This window comes from Pongo abelii, chromosome 8, assembly GCF_028885655.2.
Source record: "Pongo abelii isolate AG06213 chromosome 8, NHGRI_mPonAbe1-v2.0_pri, whole genome shotgun sequence".
Lineage (NCBI taxonomy): Eukaryota > Metazoa > Chordata > Mammalia > Primates > Hominidae > Pongo > Pongo abelii.
The window spans coordinates 72536044-72560638 of NC_071993.2; the positions used below are offsets into that span (position 1 = coordinate 72536044).

The following is a 24595-nucleotide window of genomic DNA, read 5'->3' on the forward strand; positions in this document are numbered from 1 at the left end:
AAGAGCCACTGTGCCAGGCCAAATGTATTTCTTTTTAACAGATGAAGAAAGTGAGTGGAACAGAATGGGGGAGGAGGGCGGATCCCAGGTGGCAGAATCCCCGGGGAGGCTGAAGAAAGTGTCCTGACTCCCACCGTGCAGCGAACATGGAGGCCAGCGCTGCTCTCAGGAGCCCCAATTGAAGCCTCCCACATGAGGCAGGGGGGAGCGGGGTGAGGGGGGTGATATCCTGACAGAAGCCCCCATGGAGGATAACAGACCCCTGCTTTGTACAGCCTTGGGCCAGTAGCTTCTCCAGGGTTCGGTGTCTCCTCTGTAAAATGTGCTGGGAGTTAAAAAAGCGCCTGAGGCTCCCTTGCACTCTGAGAGTCTTTGAGACTGTGCTGTACTCCTGGGCTGCCTGGATGGGAGTGAGCTCCCCATCACAGGGGGATTCCAGTAGGGATCCCTTCAAACATGGAGGCAAGGAGAGGGAATCCTCGAGGGACACTCAGGCTGCAGGACGCTAGCAACACTCCAACAAGCACGAGGCCGCAGCGGCCTCCAGAGACTCCGCCTGGCTCCCTGGAGGGGAGAAGGAGCTGGCCCCCCACAGGAATGTGTTTGCGTGTGTCACCAGGTACACCGTGCCCACGGCTCTTCTCTGGGGATGCCATGGCCCTGGGGGATGCCACATCAGGCGTGCCTGCTCTCTGGCCTGCCTTCAGTGCAGCCCAGGGCTGCTTTGCTCCCCACCACCTGCTGTCCAGGGGCCAAGCGAGAAGTGAATGCCCAGGCCTCTCCTAGCCTCCTCCATGGGCTCTGGAGCCGGCACTCTGAGCTGGCTGCTGCAAGCCCAGGAAAGGAGGGCAGAGGGGAAGGCTCCTGGCTGCCATACCTTTGCTCAGACTATGCCCTCCAGCAGGACGCCCTTCTTCCTGCTCACCTAGTTTAAAACTACTTCTTGGTCTTCACAGCCCAGATCAAATGCTGACCCTTCTGGCTGGGTTTCTCCTGTCCCCTCAGGCCCAATTCATCTTTTCTCCTGATGGACATCCCTGGAGTGGCACCCATCCTTCATTACCACTCTATTCACCTTGCAGTATAGGAAATCCTGCATGTGTCTTCTTTCTCCCCTGCCAGGCTCTGAGCTTCTTGAGAATGAGTTATTTCCTCCATTCCCTCAGAGATGGGTGCAGTAGGTCACACACAGTGCAAACAGTAGGTGCTCAGAACACAGGCGTGGAACTGAATAGAGCTGTGGCCAGTCCCTGCACCCCAGGAGGAGGACGGTTCACAGTCACAGATGCCTCCTTCCCTTACAGCTCAAGTATTTCTCAAGGCTCCTCCCATTCCCTCTTGTGTCCCAGGCTTTGGGGACAGCTGGTATTTTCAGCCCTGTGAGAGCTGCAGAAGGCAACTGAGGCCCAGAGAGGGAAGTATGTGCCTCAGTCACACAGTAAGGCAGTGTCTCCAAAGTCCCAGAGCGCAAAGATGAACCACCAGCCCCAAAACCCTCCAGCCTGGCCTCCCGTGCAGAGGCTGCCTGTGGGATAGACATGGGGAGGACTGGACTTACCCCAGCATCCAGAGATCAGCACCAAAAGCCAGGCCACGTGGCAGCTGGTGGCAACATGGCACCCCATGGCTCCTGGGGACACAAAGAAAGAGAAGAGGGTGAGAAGCTTCCTGGGTGGCAGGGGGTCTGCTCCTCAGCCCCTCCCACCTCTGCAGCTCCAGAGAGAACTGGGGCTGGGAAGGGAGGAGAAGGAGTCAACTCAGATGGAGGGTTTGGGAGCACATGGGAGAAAGGAGAGGGTCTGTATCATTTGGTTTTAACATTGTCCTATCCTGGGTATAGCACAGTGGCCTGTGAGTCACTGGGTGAGGCTGGGGTCTATCGGGTCCTCTTTGCCCTCATGGGGACTGGCTGTCCTGCGAGGGGACTCTGGGCAAAGAGTGACATATTCTAGACCCAGTAGATGGAGGCAGGGGCTGCTGCTTTCAGCCTCCAGGACCACATCCCCCAAGAGTGACAGAGCCTGGTTATCCTGGGGACAGCATTGAGGAGATGGGCACTGACCTGGAACACAGGGGTCTAACGGGGGCTTGGCAAGTCCAACAAGCCCAAGCCTACCACCAGTGCCCAATGAGCATATCTCTTCTTGTTTTTTTTATTTTTTATATTGACCCTATTATCCTGTAACCTTGTATATGAAGGGATGCAGCAGGCCATGTTGTCCAAAGAGGCACAGAGAGGGGAGGTGACCTGCCCAGGACCTCACAGCAAGTCTGTGGAGGCTAAGGCTGAATTTTGAAGGGCTCAGAGCTAAGCTCTAGTGAGATCGGGGGCTCAGCTGACAGAGGTTCTGAAAGACCAGATCCTATTTCTAAGGGTGGCTGGGAGGGTAGACAGCTCTCTCCCACATGGCAGCAGTCCCCACTCTGGTCCCATTCCATCAGGGCCCTGGTCCTCCAGCGGCTCAGGAGCAGGCCTCCCTAGAGCCCAGCAGTGACACCAGGGGGACCACACTCACCAACCAGGAATCCTAACCTCCTACAGAACTGTCTGCCCTGGTAGTGCAGGGCCAGACTCACACACATCACCCTTCAGTGCATACCTACTGTGCATCTGGCCTGGGGGGTGTTCATCTCCCTGGCTCACAAAGTAGGCTTAGAGCCATTAGACAATTTGTTCAGAGACCTACAACTAGAGAGCAGAGCCAGCATCAAGACCCAAGGTGGTGTCCTATCTCTCTTGTCAATAAGTGACCAGGAAAGACACAAGGCAGTGAATGGAGCTAGAGGAAGGGATTTTTGGAGAGACTTCCACATCTCTGCCAAGATACAGGGGTGAGGGATTAAGAAAGAGCTGAGAGCTTGGACCCCTTAATTCTGGACTTGGAGGGAACTCAATCCGTCTCAGCCCATGTCCCCAGTGAACAATGAGGTGACCCTACCAGATGGTTCCTTACCAACACGACATACAACAGTCCAGTCCACAGACCCCTTTTGCTTTCCTTCTAATATTATACTTAAAACATCCTAATTACAAAGTATGAGACAGTCATTTGAAGAATAAAAGATTCTTTTCCTTTTTCTTTTTCTTCTTTCTTTCTTTTTTTTTTTTTTTTTGAGACAGAATCTCACTCTATCACCCAGGCTGGAGTGCAGTGAGGTGATCTCGGCTCACTGCAACCTCCACCTCCTGGATTCAAGTGATTCTCCTGCCTCAGCCCCCAGAGTAGCTGGGATTACAGGTGCGTGCCACCACGCTTGGCTCATTTTTTTGTATTTTGAGTAGAGACGGGGTTTCACCATGTTGGCCAGGCTGGTCTCGAATTCCTGAACTCAAGTGATCCACCCGGCTCAGCCTCCCAAAGTGCTGGGATTACAGGCGTGAGCCACCATGCACGACGAAACACAAAAGATTCTAAGGTGTATTTGAATAATAAGAGGCAACTCTTCCCCCTACACATCCTATCCCTGTGTTTCCACTGCCTTGAGTTTCTGAATATTAGCAGCCTATCACAGGGGTTGCAAACTGAAATGCTTGCAAGGCCGGCAGGGAATTTAGATGAGGGTGTTGCTGGGTGGGTGGGGATGATGGCCAGTTGGAGTCCACATGCTGTCTGTTGAAAAGTGGCAGCTGCTGATGTGTTTCAGCCAAGAGGGAATGTGGGCCCAGTGCGGTGGAGCTTCTGATTTTTCTCAATGAAAAACTAGAAATCAGGCTTTTCACATGAATTCAATTTTTAAATGTTGGCAAATAACTCAATTTGTAAGGAATACTTTGTGAGTCAAACATGACCATGGCCAGAGTGGGCAGGCAAGGGCCGGCATACATCCTACCAGGCTTTTCTCTGCACCCAAGAAATATGTTCCCATTACACACATGTACAGAGCCGTGAGGCTACTGTTTACTTTGAGAATAATGGAGTTACCGTCTACATACAAGCAACTTGCTTTTCACACATCAAGAAATTCCACAGACAGCACTCCAGGCCGACATTGCTTAGAATTATCTCTTTCTTTTTAGGAGATAATAATAGCTCGTGGTATGGATGTTTCCTAATGGAGATTTCATCCCTTACCAACGGGCATTTGGATGTTTCCAGGTTCCCGCGCCCAAAAGCAATGCGACCACAAACATCTCTCTGTACATAATTATGCTGGGATTTGGCTCTTCAAAGTGGTTCTCCAACAGTGGGAGTGCTGGGTCAATTACATACAACCCAGAGTGTGTATGTGAACTTTTACTAGACGCTGCCATATTGTCTTCTGGAAAAGGCTGTGGCAATTCGCAGTCCCACCAGCAGTATATGAGAGGCCCTATGTGCCCACCTGGAAGTGATCTCTCTTTTAAATGGCTGCCAATCGGACACATGAAAAATGCTATAGCATTGCAGCTTTAATTTGCATTTCCCTAACTACTAGCGGGGTTGAGCAAGATGCCTTTCTCTAAACGTTCAAACCACTTTCCATCTGTTATCTTGCATTACCCTATCATATCCTGCAAACAAGCTAGCCAGCAGCACTAGCGTTATCCCTGATTTACAAGTGGAGAAACCGAGGCACTGGGCAATTAAGTGACAATCTGACATCTCACAGTGAGTGAGTATCTTCTACAGAAAAAAATCCAGCCCTCTGCCATTCCAAACCAGATGTTAGGAGAATTAAACAACATCTGCTAAGAACATCATCCACAAATAGCTGGGGAGAGCACACCATTCTGCTGCGTGTTGCAGGAAGTTTGCGGTGGAAGGAAGGAAGGAGGGAAGGGAATGAACACTTGTTAGGCAATCCCACAGGCCAGGGATTTTCACGGGTATTATTTTTACTCAATCTTCCAAAATACCTCTATGAAGTAGGTCTTCTTGTCCCCATTTTACAGACGAGGACATTGAGGCTCGGAGAGGTCACTCTAGGATTCACCAGGTCCGCCTGAGTCAGTCTCCTGATGTTTCCATCACACCATGCTGCTGCTCCCGTTTCCTGACTTTGTAAAAGGGGAAGACGTGGCCCCTCCCTCATGGAGCACAATACGCATCACACAAAAAACACAGGGTGAATGTCTGCCAAAAAGTGAGTGCCCGCACACACACGCGTGCATAATGCTTTTTGCTTTCCACAGTGCAGGCTCAGGCTCCAACACTGCCAGACACACTGGGCCCCCAACCTCTCTTCTTAAGTGCCTGTTCTCCTTTTCCCATCGGAGGTGATCAGACTGCCTCAGTGCCCAGATCCATCAGTCAGGGGTAGACGCACACAACCCTAGTTCTGCAGGATTGGCAGCGACTGCCTCCAGAGCATTCAGAAGCAGGGACCATCTCAGCTCCATCCTGACTCTGCCTCCATCCTCCCCACAGGGTGAGGCGGCACCGACACTAGGTCAAGGTGGCACAGGCTCCAAAGGGTAAAGCAAAGCAGCTGGGCCTGAAGGGCTTCACCCTGCTACTGGGTTTTCCCTGAGGTCCCAGATCTTCTTCCTCTGGCTCCTCTGGCTATGGGAGGAAAGCAAGGCCCAGAGAGAGCAGAGGCTGATGCCAGAGGGAAGAGACAGACTCCTAAGCCCTGACCTCCAGCCTCAGTGTGGTGAGGGACGCTGCTTTGCCTGCGGCATTCCTCAGTACTGGGGCCACGGTGAGCAGCATGGGTCCCCAGGGAGAGCCTGACCTCGCTCTGCTCTGTGCAATAGCTGTACCCTCAGCCTCCTGGCCTCCTCACCTCCCATTCAGCACAGCCAAGTGGCTTCCTCCACCATCCTCAGGCCCACCCTCAGGATGGGGCCTGAGCTCCCACCAACCCTCATGTCTCCCCACTGGATCAGGAAACACAGGCACACCCTTCTGTGCTGGGCTTCCTGCTTGGACCTGGTATAGGTGCCAGACCTGTTCCAGAGGTACGGGCAGGGCCACAGCCAGCTGCCCCCAAATCTCTCAAGTGCTGGCTTACAGCCCTCCTCCTAAGAAGACACACAACCAGGCCCCAAAGCCCTCAGACTCCAATTCCCAACATTCTTCTTCATGCCAAACTTTGTGCCAGGCACAGTGGGAGGACACAGGGCCATGAGAACATACGGCCATGACTGGAAACATGTGCTAGGTGTCAAATAAGTGAAACAGACTGTCACTGCCCAGGGCCATCAGGACAGAGAAAATCCCAGGGCTCCCAGCTTTCAGGGCTCAAGCTACACACATGTCAGATTCATAATTCTAACATTTACTGAGTCTATGTTCTATGCCAGTCATTGTGATACACAATGCATTCTACACACTGGGGCTCAGAGAGGCTACACAACTTACTCAAGGTCACACAGCTAATAAGTGTCAAGTCTGGATTTGAACTCCATTCTGATGGCCATCATGGCCAGGCTCCCAGCCTCAGCCCCAACCCTTGCTGAGCTCAGACATGTGACCCAGGGGAGGGTCCTGCAGAGGCGCCTGATAGGAAATCTCTAGGCAAGACCCTGTGGCATCTACTCAGCGAGCCCAGTGAGAATTCCAACATGCTCACAGCCAAGGTATGCTGGGCCAGCAGGAGGTAAGCTGCACATGTCAAGAAGAAGGCGGATGGCTGGGGTGGTGGGTGGGCTTCTGTTTCATCTGCCCTCCCAGGCTGTTGGCATCTCACATGCATTGCCCCTAGAACCAGCAGCAATAAGAGAATGCATGCTCCATCAGGGGTGAGCAAGTCTTCTCCCTCCTCACCCGCTACTGCTTCACTCCACCACCTTCCCCTCAAGGTTGACACCTTTGTCCCTGGCAGAAGCTGACTGCAAATTTCTCAGATTTAGGGCAGCAGCCCCGCCCACATTAACCACCTTCTCCTGTCATCACCCAGGAAGACCTGCTGCTCAGACCAGCTCTGGGCTGAGGGCTGGCTGGAGAGGCTCTGAGAGGTGGTTCAGTGACAGCATCCATGGAGTCACCTACATAGGAATCACCCCCACCCCCGACCAAGTCAAATCAAAGTCTCATATCACAGAGAGCCAGTGAGCTACAAGGTGAGGCTTCGGGCAGTGGGGGATCCAGCTGGGTCTGGCCACACTGCGCACGTCTGCCCTGACACGCCCTACTATGTGCTAGGCACTGTGCTAGAGCTTAAGGACACAGAAAGGAACAAGGTAAAGCCCGCACCTTGGGGGAGCTGAGACTGCCTGGGAGAGACCAACCCCAACAGAGCAGGTGAGTGAGTCATCCAGTGTTGGGAGCGAGGTGCCCTGGGAAAGAAGGGGCAGCGCAGGAACCAGCGGAGGGTCACTGGGGAGGTGACACATGAGCATGCACTCGCAGGAGAGTGGGCCATGTGGATATCTGGGAGGAATGCCTTCCAGGCAGGGGGAGCGGCCTGTGCAAAGGCCCTGAGGCAAGAGTGTGCCTAGTGCGCTTGAGGAGCATGAGGAGGCCAGCGTGGCTGGAAGGGGTGCACAGTGGGAAGAGTTGCAGGAGGTGAGGGTAGAGAGATCTCAGCGTCCATCATGGACACTTTGTAGGCCACTGATTGTGAGGAAACACGTGATATGAATAACCAATTTTCAAGGAGCACCCTGGCTGCTGTGATGATGACACACTGTAGGGGGCATGGGTGGGAGTGGCTAGACTGGTGTCCAGGCTCCTGCAGGGATGCAGGCAGGGATGATGGGCTCCAGGCAGGGGGGCGGTGTGGGATCTGGCAGATTCTGGGCATATTTCAAGGTAGAGCTGAGAGGGTTTCCTGCTGGTGGGGATCTGGCTGTGCAAGAATGAATTGAGCCCAAGCACCTGGGAGGATGGCATTGCCATTAGCTAGGACAGGAGAGGCTGCAGGTGGAGCTGGCTGAGGAACAAGATCGGAAGTTCATTTGAAACATGGCGAGTCTGGCATGGCTGTTGACAACCAAGTAGCAACAGTGGGTCGGCAGCTGGACATGCTCAGCCAAGGTCCAGGCCGGGCTGGAAGCAGAAGTGTGGGAGCCACCAGCAGGGAGGTGGTGCTTACGCCACCAGAGGGGCAAGATCAGCAGGGCTCCCACACCCCTGAGCTGAGGCAACTGGGCAGAGAATCAGTCCGTCTTTGAAAATTGTCCAAAGAGCCTGAAAATGCACATACCCTGTGGCCCAGCAATTCCACCTCCAGAACCTCAGCTGAGGAAATCGCCATGGCTGTACGTGGACACCAAGCCACAGGGATGCCCGCTGCTGCGTAACTCATGACAGATATCCAACAGGGGACTGGCTCAACTGTGGGATGTCCCTAGGCAGCAACAGGGGATGGTGTGTGGATTCCTAGTGTGTGAATGTATGCAGGGGAGTGTGCGCATACAGCACTGTGGAGTGAAGCCAGGGTGTGGTGTGAGTGGTGAGGTTACGGGAAGTTTTATTTTCTTCTACCTAGTTTCTGCATTCCGCCTATCTTCTATAATAAGCATTCAACGTGTTGACATCAGTGGCCTCGCTTATGTCCACCCTACCAAAATCTTGCCACAGCCTGTGAACACATGGACAACCCTGATTAGACGTTCTCTCCCGCACTGTCCTGAGCCTCCCTGAAGGCCAGAGTCCCAGGTGCAAACACCAGGGGAGACTCTGGGAGCTGGGAGGGTCCTCGGCGGTCCTCTGGCTGAAACCCCTCCCTGGGCTGCTACCAGACATTTCTAGGGACACGGAGCTCCTTTTATCCTGGGCAGTGGGTCCCAGCTCGGGAGGCGCTGCCTCTCCATCCCCTGAGTCCAGCCCCACTGGGTCTTTCCTCGCTAGGCGAGGAGGTCGGATTGCTCCCACCAGCAGGAAGGCTCCCTCATGCTCTGCCTGCAGGCAGCCACGAGCAGCAGAATGGGCTAAAACCCAGGCTCGGAGACAAGGCCCAAGGCTGGCATTTGGCCCCATACCGAGGGTTCTCCTTTCCCCAGGTGAGGACCAACAGTGTGAAAGAAAAGCTTGTGCCTGAAAGCACACACACACACTCTCTCACACACTCACCCACACACTCACCCACACACGCCACACACACACTGCACACACACACTCTCTCACACACCTACACACTCACATGCTCTCACATACACACTCTCTCACACACCTACACACTCACATGCTCTCACACACACACTGTCTCTCAAACACACACTCTCTCAAACACACACTCACCCACACACTCACACACTGTCTCTCACACACACTCACATACACCACACACACTCAAACACACACCCACACACTCACACACACTCTGTCAAACACACACTCACCCACACACTCTCACACACACGCTCACGCACACAAACACACACCACACAACTCACACACTCTCACACACCCAGACTCTCACACACACTCACACACACACTGCACACACACTTTCTCAAACACACACCCACACACTGACACACACACACGCTCAAACACACTCATGCGCACACACACTCTCAAACACACTCATGTGCACACACTCACACACACACAATTGCGTTCTGCCACCCCCTCCAGGAGATGCATCCACAAAATGCCCCCACCCCACTGCACAACCCTGGAGGGCCCCTCCTTCCTGTCCCCACTCCTTTGCCTAGGCTGGAGGAAGCCAGGTTCCTTGCAAAGCTCCCCATGACCTGTAGGGGTTTCACTAAACACCTCTGAATCCCAGAAAAAAACCTAAGAGGAAGCCCATTGAAGCCTGGTGTCCTAGACTGGAAAGGCACATTCCATGTCTCTGCTGGAGCAAGGCATACTCCCCTCTTTTGGGAAATAGGCAGTTCTGGGCCTAACTCCCGGGGCAGGGCCCCCACCGTGACCGTCTCCCATCTCTCCCTGCAGCCCGGTCAGGAGGTACAAGGGCAGAGGGCACACTGCTGCCTGCCAACAGGCAACGCCTCCTGGCCCAGCAGGCAGGGGGGACATGAGAGAACAGAGCAGGGGGAAGGAAAAGGGCAGGAGGGGACATCTGGGCAGCGTTTCAGTTTCTCGAGAGTGAGAGATTTTCACAGCATGGTGCCATGATTTAGTTTGAACTGTTATGAATTCCCATAAAATCAGATGCACTCAACTTTGAATAGAAATACAGAAATGCGCTGCAGAAATCAAATACAATTTGGGGATTATTCACCACCGCTACACACAGAGAGGTTCGTGCGTGCAAGAAGGCGCCTGCAGATGACACCATTAGGGCTGCTAATAGCCAAGCCCTTGTAGGTCACCGATGACCACGCTTCAAAGCCCACACTATCCAGGCCACCGCTGGGGAGGCTGCTGTGATGGAAAGAGGAGACAAGACCACCTCATGGCTATTCTGTTCTTGCGCCCTCCCCTGGATCCCTCTGAGAAGCTTCCATGAAGTGGTGCCTTGGGGCAGGAAGGGAGGGCACGACCTGAGACCCCCAGGGTGGGGAGCCACAGACATCAGCCTCCCCCACATGAAGCCCAGTGTCTCTGAGTTCCCCTTACGGACTCTTAAAAATATCATTCAGCAAAAGATTTATTTTACTTTATTCTTTTGGAGAGCAATGTACGGACATAGTAAATAACTTAAAAAAGGGGTGTACAGCAGGAAGCAAGTCTCCTGTCTCCCCACCCCACACCTCCTTCCCAGAGGCAACACTTAAGGTCTCATTCCAGAAGTTCTGTATGTTCATATTAGCACATGGGCCCCTCCCTCTCTTTAAAGAAAATCTGAGTGGTACTCATGCTATCCGACTCCTAGCTTTTTACATGATCATGTATCCTGAGGACTGTTCCATTTCAGTACATACAGAGTTGTTTGTTCTTTTTAGCAGCTGCAGGGTGTCCTTCTATACGGGGGACCATACTTTAACCAGTCCTCTGCCAGTGGACATTTAGGCTGTTCTTTTTTTTTTTTTCTTTTTCTGTCACCCAGACTGGAGCGCAATGGCACGATCTTGGCTCACTGCAACCTCCGCCTCCCAGGTTCAAGTGATTCTCCTGCCTCAGCCTCCCGAGTAGCTGGGAGTACATGGGAGTACAGGCTCCCACCACCATGCCCGGCTAACATTTTTGTATTTTTAGTAGAGACGGGATTTCATCATGTTGGTCAGGTTGTCTCAAACTCCTGACCTCAAATGATCCACCCACCTCGGCCTCCCAAAGTGCTGGGATTACAGGCGTGAGCCACCATGCCCAGCCTAGGCTGTTCTTAATCTTTTGCTTTGATGAAGAAAGCCACCACAAATATCTTTGTTCCTATGTCTGTGCATAGTGGTGCATGTAGAAGCAGGAAATTTTCATATTTCCATAGCTGTTGGCAAACTGCCCTCCAAAGAGGGTGCACCAAGTTATACCCCCTCCACCACCAACAATGAGGAAAAAGTGGTTTCCCCACATCTTTGCCATCAATGGGCTGTCACTTTTTTTTTGAGTTCCAAAAAGACAGCAGAAGCTCCTGATCCTCATATCCCCAGCCCCCGCTGGGCACACGGACAAGAATGGAGTGATCAAAGTCAGCTTCCTCCTATCCCCTGGCTCACCAGCAGGGGAACAGCCCACGGACCCCAGCCCAGGCCTGGCATGTTGCTGAAACCTGCACCCACCCCCTCACTGGGGTCACTGCCAGTCACCCACCCTGTGTTCTCCCTGTGCCCTGACCCAGTGGCTCCCTCCACCTGGAGCACTCCCTAGCTCCACCTTTCACATCCCACCTTACAGCTCAAATGCCCTTCATCTATGAAGCCACCTTGGAACGCTGCTGGAACAGGAGGCTGAGTTCTCCTCATCCTTATACATTGTTGCAGGCATCTATCCCAGCTGCATGGGACAGCTGGCTATGCCCTTGTCCTCTTGCTGCCAGAAGACCCACAGATCCTTGCAAGCAGAGTCTACTTCATCTCATACAGCCATTTGCCCACTAGCATGTGTCTCTAAAATTTAACAGGTCTGGCAGTGAGCTGATTTCTTCCCTAAATAGGTTCCAGTGCTTGCCTTTCCCATCTCAGCACATTCATCTCTATCCAGCCAGTCAGTCACAATACCTTCTTTTGATTAATTCAGTTAATGAACATCTTCCACGCACCTGCTAAATACGACTTCCCCCCTGCCCCCGATCACTGTATTTCAGCCACACTAGCCCCTCTCAGCCTCAAACCTGCCAGCTCATTCCCACCCCTTGGCCATCACTGGGCTTGATCAGATTCTCGATCCCAGCCCTCCATTCTTCTTCAGAAGAATGACGTGTCCACACCCATGTGGGGGTCTCCCACCTCTTATGCTGAGCTTGGCTGTGAGACTCATTTTGCCCAAGCTCCACAGTAGCACGAGCATGCACCTTGTGCAGAGGGACTTGTCTATTGAGCTCCTGCCATTCAATTTGAGAAGAACACACCCCCTGCAGACCCCTGGCCCCAGAAGAGTGAGCAGACAGAACCCATGCACAGCCTAGAGTCAAGCTCAGTCATGCCCAGCCTAGATTTGCTGACCCTCCCTCCAGCTGACCCCCGACACATAAGAAAGAATAAATGACGGCTGTGGTGCTTTGCTGTGCAGCTTTATAGAGATAACAACGACTGATAATACTATGGATACGATACCAAAAACACAGGCAAGAAATGGAAAAAATCGATAAATTGGACTTCATCAAAATGAAAAACTTTTATGCATCAGGAGACGCTATCAACAAAGTGAAAACGCAACCCACAGAAAATATCTGCAAATCACATGCCTGATAAGGGATTAATATCTAAAATATAGAAAAGACTCCTAAAACTCAAAACAAACAACCCAATTCGAAAGGAGGCAAATTTCTCCATAGAAGATATACAAATGGCCAGCCAGGCGTGGTGGCTCAGGCCTGTAATCCCAGCACTTTGGGAGGCCAAGGCGGCCAGATTGCCCGAGGTCAGGAGTTTGAGACCAGTCTGGCCAACATGGTGAAAACCTGTCTCTACTAAAAATACAAAAATATTAGCCAGACTTGGTGGCATGCGCCTGTAATCCCAGCTACTCAGGAAGCTGAGGCAGGGGAATTGCTTGAATCGGAGAGGTGGAGGTTGCAGTGAGCTGAGATCGCACCACTGCACTCCAGCCTGGGCAACAGAGCGAGACTCCATCTCAATTAAAAAAAAAAAAAAGAAGAAGAAGATATACAAATGGCCAATAAGCCCATGAAACAATGCTCACCGTCACTACCATTAGGGAGCTATAAATCAAAACCACAATGAGATACTAGTTCACACTCACTAAAATGGCTACTATAACACATACACACATAAAACAAGTGTTGGAGGCTAGGCGTCACCACGCCTGTCTGTAATCCCAACACTTTGGGAGGCTGAGGTGGGTGGACCACTTGAGGTCAGGAGTTCAAGACCAGCCTGACCAACATGGTGAAACCCCATCTCTACTAAAAATACAAAAATTAGCTGGCCTGGTGATGCATCCCTGTAATTCCAGCTACTCAGGAGGCTGAGGCATGAGAATTGCTTGAACCCAGGAGGCGGAGGTTGCAATGAGCCGAGATCGTGCCACTGCACTCCAGCCTGGGCGACAACGAGACTCTGTCTCAAAAAAAAAAAAAAAGAAAAGAAAAGAAAAGAAACAAGTGTTGGTGAGCATGTGCAAAAGTTGGAATCCCTGTGCATTTCTGGTGGGACTATAATATGACACAGCTACTGGAGAAAGTAGCATGACAGTTCCTTATAAAAGTACAATAGGGCCAGGCACAGTGGGTCACGCCTGTAATTCCAGCACTTTGGGAGGCCAAGGCAGGCGGACCACTTGAGGTCAGGAGTTTGAGACCAGCCTGGCTAACATGGTGAAACCCCGTCTTTACTAAAAATACAAAAATTAGCCAGGCATGGTGGCATGCGCCTGTAGTCCCAGCTACTCAGGAGGCTGAGGCAGGAGAATCGCTTGAACCCAGGAGGTGGAGGTTGCAGTGAGCCAGGATTGCACCACTGCACTCCAGCCTGGGCGACAGAGTGAGACTCCATCTAAAAAAAAAAAAAAAAAAAAGCATAGAATTACCATATGCTCCAGGAATTCCACTTCTGGGAATATACACAAAAGAACTGAAAGCAAAAACTGGAACCTGTATTTGTACACCAATGTTTATGGCATCATTATTCATAATAGCCAAAACATGAAAACAAACCAAATGTCCTTCAGCAGGCAAATGAATAAACAAAATGTGGTATATCCGTTGATATATCACAACGAAATGTTATCCAGCCATGAAAAGGAATGGAGACTGACACCTGCCTCAATGAGGATGAACCCTGAGAACCTGACGCCACCAGCCAGTCACCAATGACCACATATTATGAGTTTGTTTATGTGAAATGTCCAGAAGAGGTAAATCTTAGAGGGAGAAAGTAGATCTGTGGTTGCCAGGGGCTGGGGGTAATGGGGAGGGAGGGTAGCTAAAAAGTATGGGCTTGCTTGCTATCTTCTTTCTCTCTTTCTTTCTTTCTTTCCTTCTTCTTCTTTCTTTCTTTCCTTTCTTTCTTTTTGTGTTTTGTTTTGTTTTGTTTTGAGACAGGGTCTCACTCTGTTGCCCAGGCTGGAGTGCAGTAGTGCAGTCACAGCTCACTGCAGCCTCAACCTCCTGGGCTCAAGCAATCCTCCCACCTCAGCCTCCCAAGTAGCTGGGACTACAGGAGCGTGCCACTATGCCTAGCTAATTTTTTAATTTTTATTTTTGTAGAAACAAGGTCTCAGTGTGTTGCTGAGGCTGGTCTCAAACTCCTGGACTCAAGCAATTCTTCCATCTCTGCCTCCCAAAGTGCTAGGATTACAGGTGTGAGCCACTGCGCCCAGCTAGAGGTATCTTTGTGAGATGATAAAATGTTCCAAAATAGGCTGTGACTATGGTTGCGCATATCTGTGCATGCCCTAATAACCATTGAATTGTACACTTTAAATGGGCTTATTGGATCATATGTGAATAACATGTCAATAGAGCAGTTTTAAAAAATTAAAAAATGAACTTAATAAACAAATAAATAAAGCTAGTGTAGAAACCGAAGCTTATCAAAACTAAGTGAGGTAAACTGCCAAGTTCACCCTTGGTGCAGATCTCCTTCCAGTCCCCTTACTTCCTTGCAGCCCCCACTTGCCTCCTTGGGCCCCACCTCTCACCCCCAGCCAGAAAGGCAGCTTGGCCTCGCCTAGCCCCCTCCTGCCTCACCTGAAGTCCATCTCCCGTGGTGAGCCAACCTGGGCCAGCCAGCTCATTTGACAGACAAGGGAAACAAGGCTCACAGAGGCTGCCTTCCCTGTCTTCAGACCATCAGTCCAAGAGCCAAGGATGGAAAGGAAGACCCCAGGTCCTGGACCTGTCCCCCATTCTCTCGCAGGATGGCCCTTAGAAAGTCCTGGCCCCCCTCTGAAAGTGCAGAGCAGACTTGGTACCCTCAGGCATTTTCAGCTCTGCTCTTCTCAGCCTCTCGGATGCTGACCCCATTACCGCTCCCAAGTCAAAACCTTTTGCTCAGGGGCCATGCAGGTGGTCGATAGAACTATGGGTGAGGCCAAGGCCACTCCTAGTGGCCGCCTGTTCAACTTCCACCGGCTAATTCACTGCCAGGCGTTCCTGCCCTCCCCAAGATGGAGGGGTGGGAGGGAAGCCAGGACATCCTTTCTTATTTCCCCTTCTCCCCAGTCAATAGAAAGGTTCACAGGTGTCCCAAGTCTCCACCTTCTTCTCTCCTTTGCTTTCTCTGCTCTCATCCCTTGCACCCCAAAACCTTCCCAAAACGAATCTCAATGCTGAGAACCCAGCAGCTTCCATCCTATGTCCTCCAACTCCACACCACTGCCAGGAGAACACCTCCCTGATGACTTTAACTCTGCAAAATCTTTCTGTACATGTGACTGCAAATCTAGACATGGTGATGTTATGCCCATTTCACAGATAGGGGCACTGAGCACTCAGAGGATCAACTTGACCCTGAGGATCAGCCAGGGAGTCAGCAACAGAGTCTGGGCCTCTCATCTGAAGAGAGAGCTTCCTCCTGGCACAGAACCCCATGCGGGCTGCAAGGAGTGAAAGTGAGGCAAACAGCATGCAACTGCCCACTCCCGGCTGTGCCCCTACCCACACAGGAGCTCCAAACCCCCGGCTGGGGTAGCACTGTCCTGCAGATGGGCGGGGATGGCTCTAGACCAGTCACACTTGAAAGTGAAGGCCTCTCTCAGGCTCCTCCCTCCCATGTGATCTAATGACCTGGGAGCCTATTCTTTTTTCTTTCTTTCCTTCCCTTCCTTCCCTCCCTCCTTCCTTCCTTCCTTCCTCTCTCTTTCTCTCTGTCCCACTGTGACTATTCTTTGTTCTTTCTTTCCTTTCCTTCCCTTCCTTCTCCTCCTTCGTTCCTTCCTTTCTTCCTTCCTTCCTCTCTCTCTCTCTCTCTCTGCCCCACTGTGATTTTAGCCAAGCCGGTCTCCTCCCCTTCCACCCTCACCCACTCCAGGGCACGTTCCACAACATTCTCCAGTCTTCAGAGACACCCCTTCAGCACTCAGTCCCTCTTCACTGACATTAGGTACAAATAGGAGTTCTCACCCCAAGCAGAGCCGTGGGTCAGCTGTGTGACCCTGGGCAAGGTGGCAGATCTCTCCAGGCCTCAGCATCCTTGTCTGCAAAATGCTACTTGGGACACAGCTTCCACCTTTGCTCAGACAGGGCCCTGTGACCAGAGGCCTTTCCTCCCACTGGGGATGCGGGGACTGAGGAGCCTTCCCTGAGCCCCTCTCAGCCCCCCAGGCAAAAGCAGTCCCTTTACTCTGTGTCTGAGGTCTCTGAGATATGACTCATGCTGCTTTTGAGCCTAGTGTGGTGCAGCTGGAGCTCTGCTGTGTGTGACGGTGTCACTGTCTATGCTGCAGGCTTCCCCCCAGCCTGCCCAGAGCCTGGCGGACAGTAGGTGCACAGTGAGCACTGGATGAATCATGAATCAATGACTGAACAAAATAAAGAAACGAGGTCCCTTCGAGTGTGAACAGCCTGACACTATGCTGCAGGGAAGGCCTGGGCACAGCCCCACCAGCCAGCTGCCAGGCACACTCTCAGCTTGGGGAAGGCGATCCCTGTGGGGATGAATGGGGGTATCGAGGAGACAGGGCAAGGCACACGCTCTCTAACAGCAAGTCGATCATTTTCCCTTTGAGTTAAGTGATACATCTTTTCCAGATTGCCTGTGACAGCCACTTCCTCCCCACATAATTGTGTGAGATGCTGTTTGGATTGTTTTTAAGCGTGTTAATATCACAGCTTCCAAAAGGAGCAAGGGGCACTCAGTGGGGGCTTGACCAGAAGGAGCTTTGGGCTCCTGAGAGCTCAGTGGGAAACCTGGGCTCAGTGGGAAACCCAGGTCCCACCAGGTTACCTTACTGCGGGTGGAGAGAAAGGGACAAGTCCACCCGGGAACCATCAGGCGGGGCGCGAGATCCAGTTTCAAATCCCTGCTCAGTCTCAGTTTCCTCTCTATGCTGATGGAGGCAGCACCTATGTGGCGGAATGTAGTGAGGACTCAAAGGCGGCACACCTGAGAATGCCCACAGGTGCACCTGGCACGTGGTGCATGTCCAGTCCACCCAAGCGTCCTCTTGCCTTGCCTCTTCCCAGTCCCTACCTCTTCTGCCCAATTCTCAAGCCAACAGTTGTAGTGACAACCATGATCCATTGTATGTAGAGTACGTCACCCTTTTTGCACTCATCACAAGCACCCGACACCTGGACTGCAGGTTCTGTGAGAGCAGGCAGGGCAGACCCAGACTAGGTGATCTTAGAACAGAGCAAAGAGCGCCACCCATCCTGCCCTGCCCAGTGAGCACTGCCAGCCTCTCAGGTCACTCGGCCTTCACCAGCCTTGGAGGCGGGAACACCACCTCATTTTCCAAATGGTGAAAATGAACCTCAGGGAGGATAGAGGCATTACCCAAAAACCCTGCAGTGCTGAGGCCCTAGTATGACTGACAGAACTAGAAATTTGGGGCTTAGGCTGAGTCTCCCCTAAAGCTGTCATCTCCTGCCACCACCTTCTCTGCCTCCCTCCCCTCATCCCATTCTCCAGCAAATGCATCACCCTCCTGGAGCTGCTGGTTGGCTCTCTCTCCTGCCTGTCTATTGCTAACCTCCCCCCAGACTGTGCTCCTCACAGGAGCCCAGCCAAGGAGCACCTTCCTACTCCAGAGGCAATGGACTTGCCCAGAGCCTGCAGCAGGGGGTGGTTCCAAATCCAGCCTCAGGTGAAATGCACAGCTGGACATTTGATTGTCACCAAGCACAGCTCTGTAGAGGCACCAAATCCACAGCAATTTCCTTCTCCTCCTTCAACAGGGCTTGGCCATCACCTCCTTTGGAGTCTCCTCTGATTTTACCAGCTAGGCTGCATCAGGCCTTCCTCCACCCCACTGTGCTTGTGACAAACAGATGTCCCCATTCGAACCCTCCATGCGCTGTGTGTGTGCACACGTCTGTCTCTTTCACTGGACCTTAAACTCCCCGAGGACCCTAGGATCAGGGTATGCCTATTTCACCCTGGTTGCTCCAGAGACTAACACAAGGGCCATTGTAACATAGGAGGTGTTTCAATAGTAGTGGCTGAAATGTAAAACATAATATAAATATAAAAACATAAATGGAAGGGAGGGAGATAGGGAAAGAGGGAAGGAGGGAGAGAGGGAAAGAGGGAAGGAGGGAGAGAGGGAAAGAGGGAGGCCAGAACACAACCCCTCCTCCCAAAATCAAACTCTCAAGAATCCCGAAGGCTCTGCCCCTCTGCTCTGCCCTCCCCCAGTGAAGTTGCCCAGGAAATAGAGTCATGGGGCTGTGGTAGGGGCAGATAAGCATACTGTTCTTTCCCTCTCTGGGCCTCAACTTTGCCACCCATGAAATGGAGATCCAGCTTCCCGAAGGCAGATCAAGCACATGGAGAGCTTACAGTGGGTCCTTCAGCTAGGAAAGCCACCCACATTGATGCAGGTGGTGAGGAAGGAGGTCCAAGCAGTTGGGCAGGCCTGTGGAGGCCTTGAGACCCCAGGGAGCCTAGCTCCTCACCTCAACAATTTTTCTTCCTTATACAAGGAACGCTAAAAACCAGTGACAGAAATCCAGAGCCAGAAGAAGCTTGGAGATTCTCAGCATGCTGCTCATTTCACAGATGGGGAAACTCAGGCCCAGAAAGGCAGAAGGGAAGGATATTGGTATGTGCTGAGTGAGCCTACTGTGTGCTAAACTTTCTATAGAACTTCATAAATATCACCACTCCCTGTGAGGGGGTCTTGCTGACCCACTTTGCAGATGAAGAAATGGAGACTCAGGAAGAGTCTAGTTGACTGAGGTCTCACAGAAGTAAGTGACAATGGCAGGATTCGAACCCAGGTAGCTCTGGCTCCAAAGACCAAGCTCTTTGCATGGCACCACAGGGCAAAGGCTCCCTGGAGCCAGGACCACCAGAACCAGTGATTTCAAGATGACGTTTCCTTGACACCCAATCCAGTGCTCACTCCTCTACACACTGTAGGGCTGCCCCACAATGTCCCACCTTCTAGACCCATGTGTCTGCCATGTGTCTGATTCAGAAAATCATTAAACACCATGACTGGAGATGACAATAGTTGGCTCCTCATCTAACTGTTGTGCTTTACAGCATCCTCCCTCATAGACCTTCGACCCAAACTTGTATACATCCAAGGGTGGGAAGCTCACTACCTACTCAGGACACATTCCATCTTTTGGACAACTTGGTTAATAAGGATGCCTTTCCTCTTAATGCCCTTCCTCTTTTAATGACCCAAAAGCTTCACACGACTCCTAGTTCACTGTGTCCACATTTGCTCCCATTCAGACACACACACATACACACACATGCACACTTCCTCACCATCCACCACACCAGCCTCTTTTAATTTATTTTCTAGTCTTCTCCCTCCTGCCCTTCCCCAGTAACTACTTTCTAACCTTTACTAAGGACAAGTATATCTTTTTTAAAATACTCAATTTAAGAAAAAATATTTCACATCTCCATGAGCAATACACAAATCATAATTCTTAAAAATAACAAATTGCAGGCCAGAGTAATCATAAGTAAATTGATATTGATAAATAAGCTTTTCTCCAGAGCAGTAGGTGGTTTATTTTAATCTAATGAGTTTTGTATTTTCCCAGCTTTCAGATTCCATGATGAAGGGCTGTCTGCAATAGAATTACGATGCTCTCCGAAATATTGTAATTTAATGCCTCATTTTGTCAAGACTTTCTTGAAAATGAGATTTGTTCCCAGTGAAGAATTTTACTCGGCTCTTTCTCATATGCCCCCACCCACTCCCCAGGCACATAGGTTCTCCTCAGGTGGGGCAGGTGGTGGGGCGCAAGGGCAGGGGGCCAACAGGCCAGGTTAAATAAACATGGTGGCAGGAGGCAGAGGGCTGGGCAGGAAGCAGGAGTGGAACCGCTCCTGGCTGGACACAGCCTTGCTGTCTGACTGGGCATTACCCAAGGCCCACTCTGGGCCTAACACTGCCTCCTGCAAACAAAGAGGGGATCACAGGCTTCGTCTTTCCTATGAGGAGCTGAAAGGGCTCCTATTTGGGGGTTAAAGAGAGCAGTATAAGAACCTGGAGACCTCTGAAGACTGGAGAGAATGAGAGACCCCACAGGCAGCGGAGCAGCAGAAACCAAGGCTTGGGGGGAAAGGAACAAAGCTATTTGCAGAGAGCCTCTGGGGGTCATATGGTTGAATGCCCTCCAGGGACAGGGAGCTCAGCACCTCCTCAGCCAGCCTGCTGCTCTGTGAGGTTACTACAGCCAGGCGACGGGGGGGACCTTCCGGATGGGGGTGGTGCCGAGAAATGCTGAAGTGAGTAAAGCAGAGGCCAAGAGAGCAGCCAGGCTGACTGCCCAACTTGCTATGTGAGCTTGCATGAGCTGCTTAGCCGCTCTGTGCCTCAGTTTCCCTAATCTCTTAAATGGAGATAATAGTCATACCTACTTCATAGGGTTGTTATAAGTATCAAATAACATAATACTTGTGAAATCTCTGGAATACAAACTCACCTATATTAAGTTCCCAATAAGTGCTATTATTAGTAGCAGCATCATCACCATCACCATCATCATCATCACCATCACCATCATCCCGTCATCATCATCATCACCATTATCATCATTACCACCATCATCATCAGCATCATCATCATCACCATCACCATCATCATCCCATCACCATCACCATCATCATCATCACCATCACCATCAACACCATCACCATCACCATCATCATCACCATCACCATCATCATCACCATCATCATATCACCATCACCATCATCACCTTCACCATCATCACATCACCATTACCATCATCACCATTACCATCGCCATCACCATCATCATCACCACCATCACATTACCATCACCATTACCATCACCATCATCATCACCATCATCATCACCATCACCACTACCATCATCACCATCACCATCATCCCGTCATCATCATCATCACCATTATCATCACCACCACCATCATCATCAGCATCATCATCATCACCATCACCATCATCATCCCATCACCATCACCATCATCATCATCACCATCACCATCAACACCATCACCATCACCATCATCATCACCATCACCATCATCATCACCATCATCATATCACCATCACCATCATCACCTTCACCATCATCACATCACCATTACCATCATCACCATTACCATCGCCATCACCATCATCATCACCACCATCACATTACCATCACCATTACCATCACCATCATCATCACCATCATCATCACCATCACCACTACTATCATCACCATCACCATCATCATCACCATCACCATCATCACCATCACCATCATCATCACCATCACCATCATCATCACTATCTTCATCATCACCATCATCATCATCACCATCACCATCATCGTCACCATCACTATCACCATCATCGTCACCATCACCATCATCATCATCATCACCATCATCATTATCACCATCATCATCATCACCATCACCATCATCATCACCATCATCATCATCACTATCATAATGAACATCATCATCATCATCACCATCACCATCATCATCACCATCATCATCATCACCACCATCATCATCACCATCATCATCACCATCATCATCATCACCATCACCATCATCATCACCATCATCATCATCATCATGTGTGTGCATAGACTACTGGAGAGGATACTGAGAAAGCAGAAAAGGACAACTTCTGGGAGTGAAGCCTAGGGGTCTGGAGGAGAGAGGTGGGAGAGAAGGGTTTCACTGGATTCCACTTTCGGCCTTTTGAATTTCCTACATATGTTATTATTGCCTGCCCAAAAATAAAATTGAAAAAAAAAGATAATTTGGTATTTTAAAAAAGAGAAAAGAAGAAAGACCAATTGCTCTTCTAATGTACCCCAATCTGTCTTCCAGTAACTTTCCCTCCCTATTTGGATTTCTGGACTCTGGAGTCACACAGTCAACCCCCGCCTTTTAAAGGAAGTCATTCATTGGCTCAATAAACTCTTCCTGAGCACCAGCTATAGCTGCTGAGTGCAAGGCATCCAGCAGAAGCCGGGACAGACTCCATCCCTACAGCCTGGCAGGTGAAAGACATGCTCAGCCTCACCATCTGGGTCCCATGTGCCCCAAGTGAAACCCCTGGTGACAACACCTGCTCCCCTCCTTGGCCCACTCTCCCCTAAACAGCTGTTCTCCTGCCTGAATAAAGTTTCAGGTCCCCACTTTTGATTGTTAAATTAGATGAGTTCACCACTTACTGATACACATGCTGAGGTGTTTACAGGTAAAGTGAGCTGCTGTTCACAAGTAACTTTGAAATGCATCCAAAACAATGGTCTGATGGAAGGATGGGAAGTGAATAGATAGAAAAAGTAAAGGAAATGTAACAAAATGTACTCTATAGAATCCCAGTGGTGAGTATCTAGGTGTTCACTGGACAAGTCTTTTGAGCTTTCTGCATGCTCAAAAATTAATTAAAATGTTAGGGGGAAATCAGGATAATTCAAAACCACCAAACCTCCAGGTGGTTTTTCATATCTGAGTGTCCCTCCAATGCCCTTTTCCTATGGGCTAGAGACTTTCCATGGGGAAATGTCCCTGCATGTCCATGTTAAAGGGCCTGGGTGTCGCCTCCAGGGCCTTTCTCATACCAGCCCCCACTGGAAAGGGCACAGTGATGTACTGGGGTGGACGGGGAGCAGGGGGAGAAAAGAGGCTAAGGGATGTCGCTCCATTCCCCCTCAAGGTCACTTCATTTTTCAGAGAGTCCACTCCTGTAGCACAAGCAGCTCTGGGACAGGAGCTAAGGAGAAGAAAGCTTTCACACTCTGGTAGCCATAGAGGGAGGGGAGAGTATGCATATGTCTTAGAGGGCAGGGAGAGGAAGTGGGTGGCTGAATCCATGCTGAGGCCACGGAGGAACACTAACCCTCAGTCCCCTCAAAGTCATGCTATGAAACCCCTAACACCTTCCCAAAGTTTTTTCTTACTTGATAGTAAAATAACAAAGACAAAGCTAAAAATGTATTATTATAGTAGCTCTCCTTTGTTGCGTGCATACTACATGCAAACGTTGTGTTTATTAGTTAGTTCCCACAGTCATCTGATGAGGAGGATGCAATTATTGCTATACCCATTTCACAGATAAAGAGATTGAGACTAAGAGAGAAGAGGTCATTAACCCAAGGTTACTCAGCTAGTAAACAGTGAACCAGGATTTAAATCCCAATTGGGTACTGCTTGCAATTATGATGTAATAACCATGGCAGACAAACAATCTCCATGAGACTAGAAAATTGGGTCCAAAAAATAAAAATCCACTTGAAGGTACCAGAGAACCGTCAGGTTAGACAGAAGCTGCAGTATGATGATCCAGAGAGAATGGAATCTCCCAGAGGTAAGCCCAGACTTCTGAGAGCCTCTTTTGCACTCAGAGCTTTGGCACAGAATGAGAATGGAAGAGCAGGCAGAATGTTGGCCTTCCTGTGAGCCTGGAGAGATCAAAATTGAGTTGGGGCTAACGAGGCAGCAAGGACTTGAGGATCCCAGATCCCAGAGAGGAGGGAGGCACAGAGACATGAACTCAGACCCCTGGAGAGTTGCTGATGGACTGTGAATGAACTATATGAGGATGAAGTATTACAATGACTAACCGAACCTTGAGTCAGCTCAGTCCCTGACTGGATTAAGATGATCAGCTGCTCTGCTGCCTGCTGGATGATATAATGAATCTTCCCTGAAAAGAAACAGCATCATTCAGATCCCCTGAAATTCATTAAAACATTACCAGCTATATCATAAACAGGAGAAAGAAAAAAACAGTCAATAAAAACAAGCCCATAGGTGACTCAGTTACTAGATTATCAAATATGGGCTTAAAAATTATAGTGATTAATATGTTCAAGACAATAGTTTAAAAAAGATGAACAATGTCACCAAGGAACTAGAAACTTCAAAACAAGTAAAAATAAATTCCCAAAAGGAATAATACAATAATTAGAATCAGGATCTTAATAGATGGGTTTAACAGTGAATTAGATACAGTTGAAGAGAAGATGAGTGAACTGAAAATAGACCCACAGAAAATAACTGGAATGAGCTGGGTACAGTGGCTCATGCCTGTAATCCCAGCATTTTTAAGGCCAAGGCAGGCTGA

At 50.4% G+C, this 24595-nt stretch overlaps 1 protein-coding gene across 1 annotated transcript in view; it reads right to left on the reverse strand.

Annotated features, from left to right (window-relative positions):
• Positions 1-24595, reverse strand: part of CDH23 (cadherin related 23) — a 459756-nt gene that overhangs the window by 372848 nt on the left and 62313 nt on the right. Inside the window, exon 2 of the mRNA XM_054522498.2 lies at positions 1559-1630. Within this exon, the coding sequence (XP_054378473.2) occupies positions 1559-1630 (72 nt within the window). The remainder of the gene's footprint in view (positions 1-1558; positions 1631-24595) is intronic.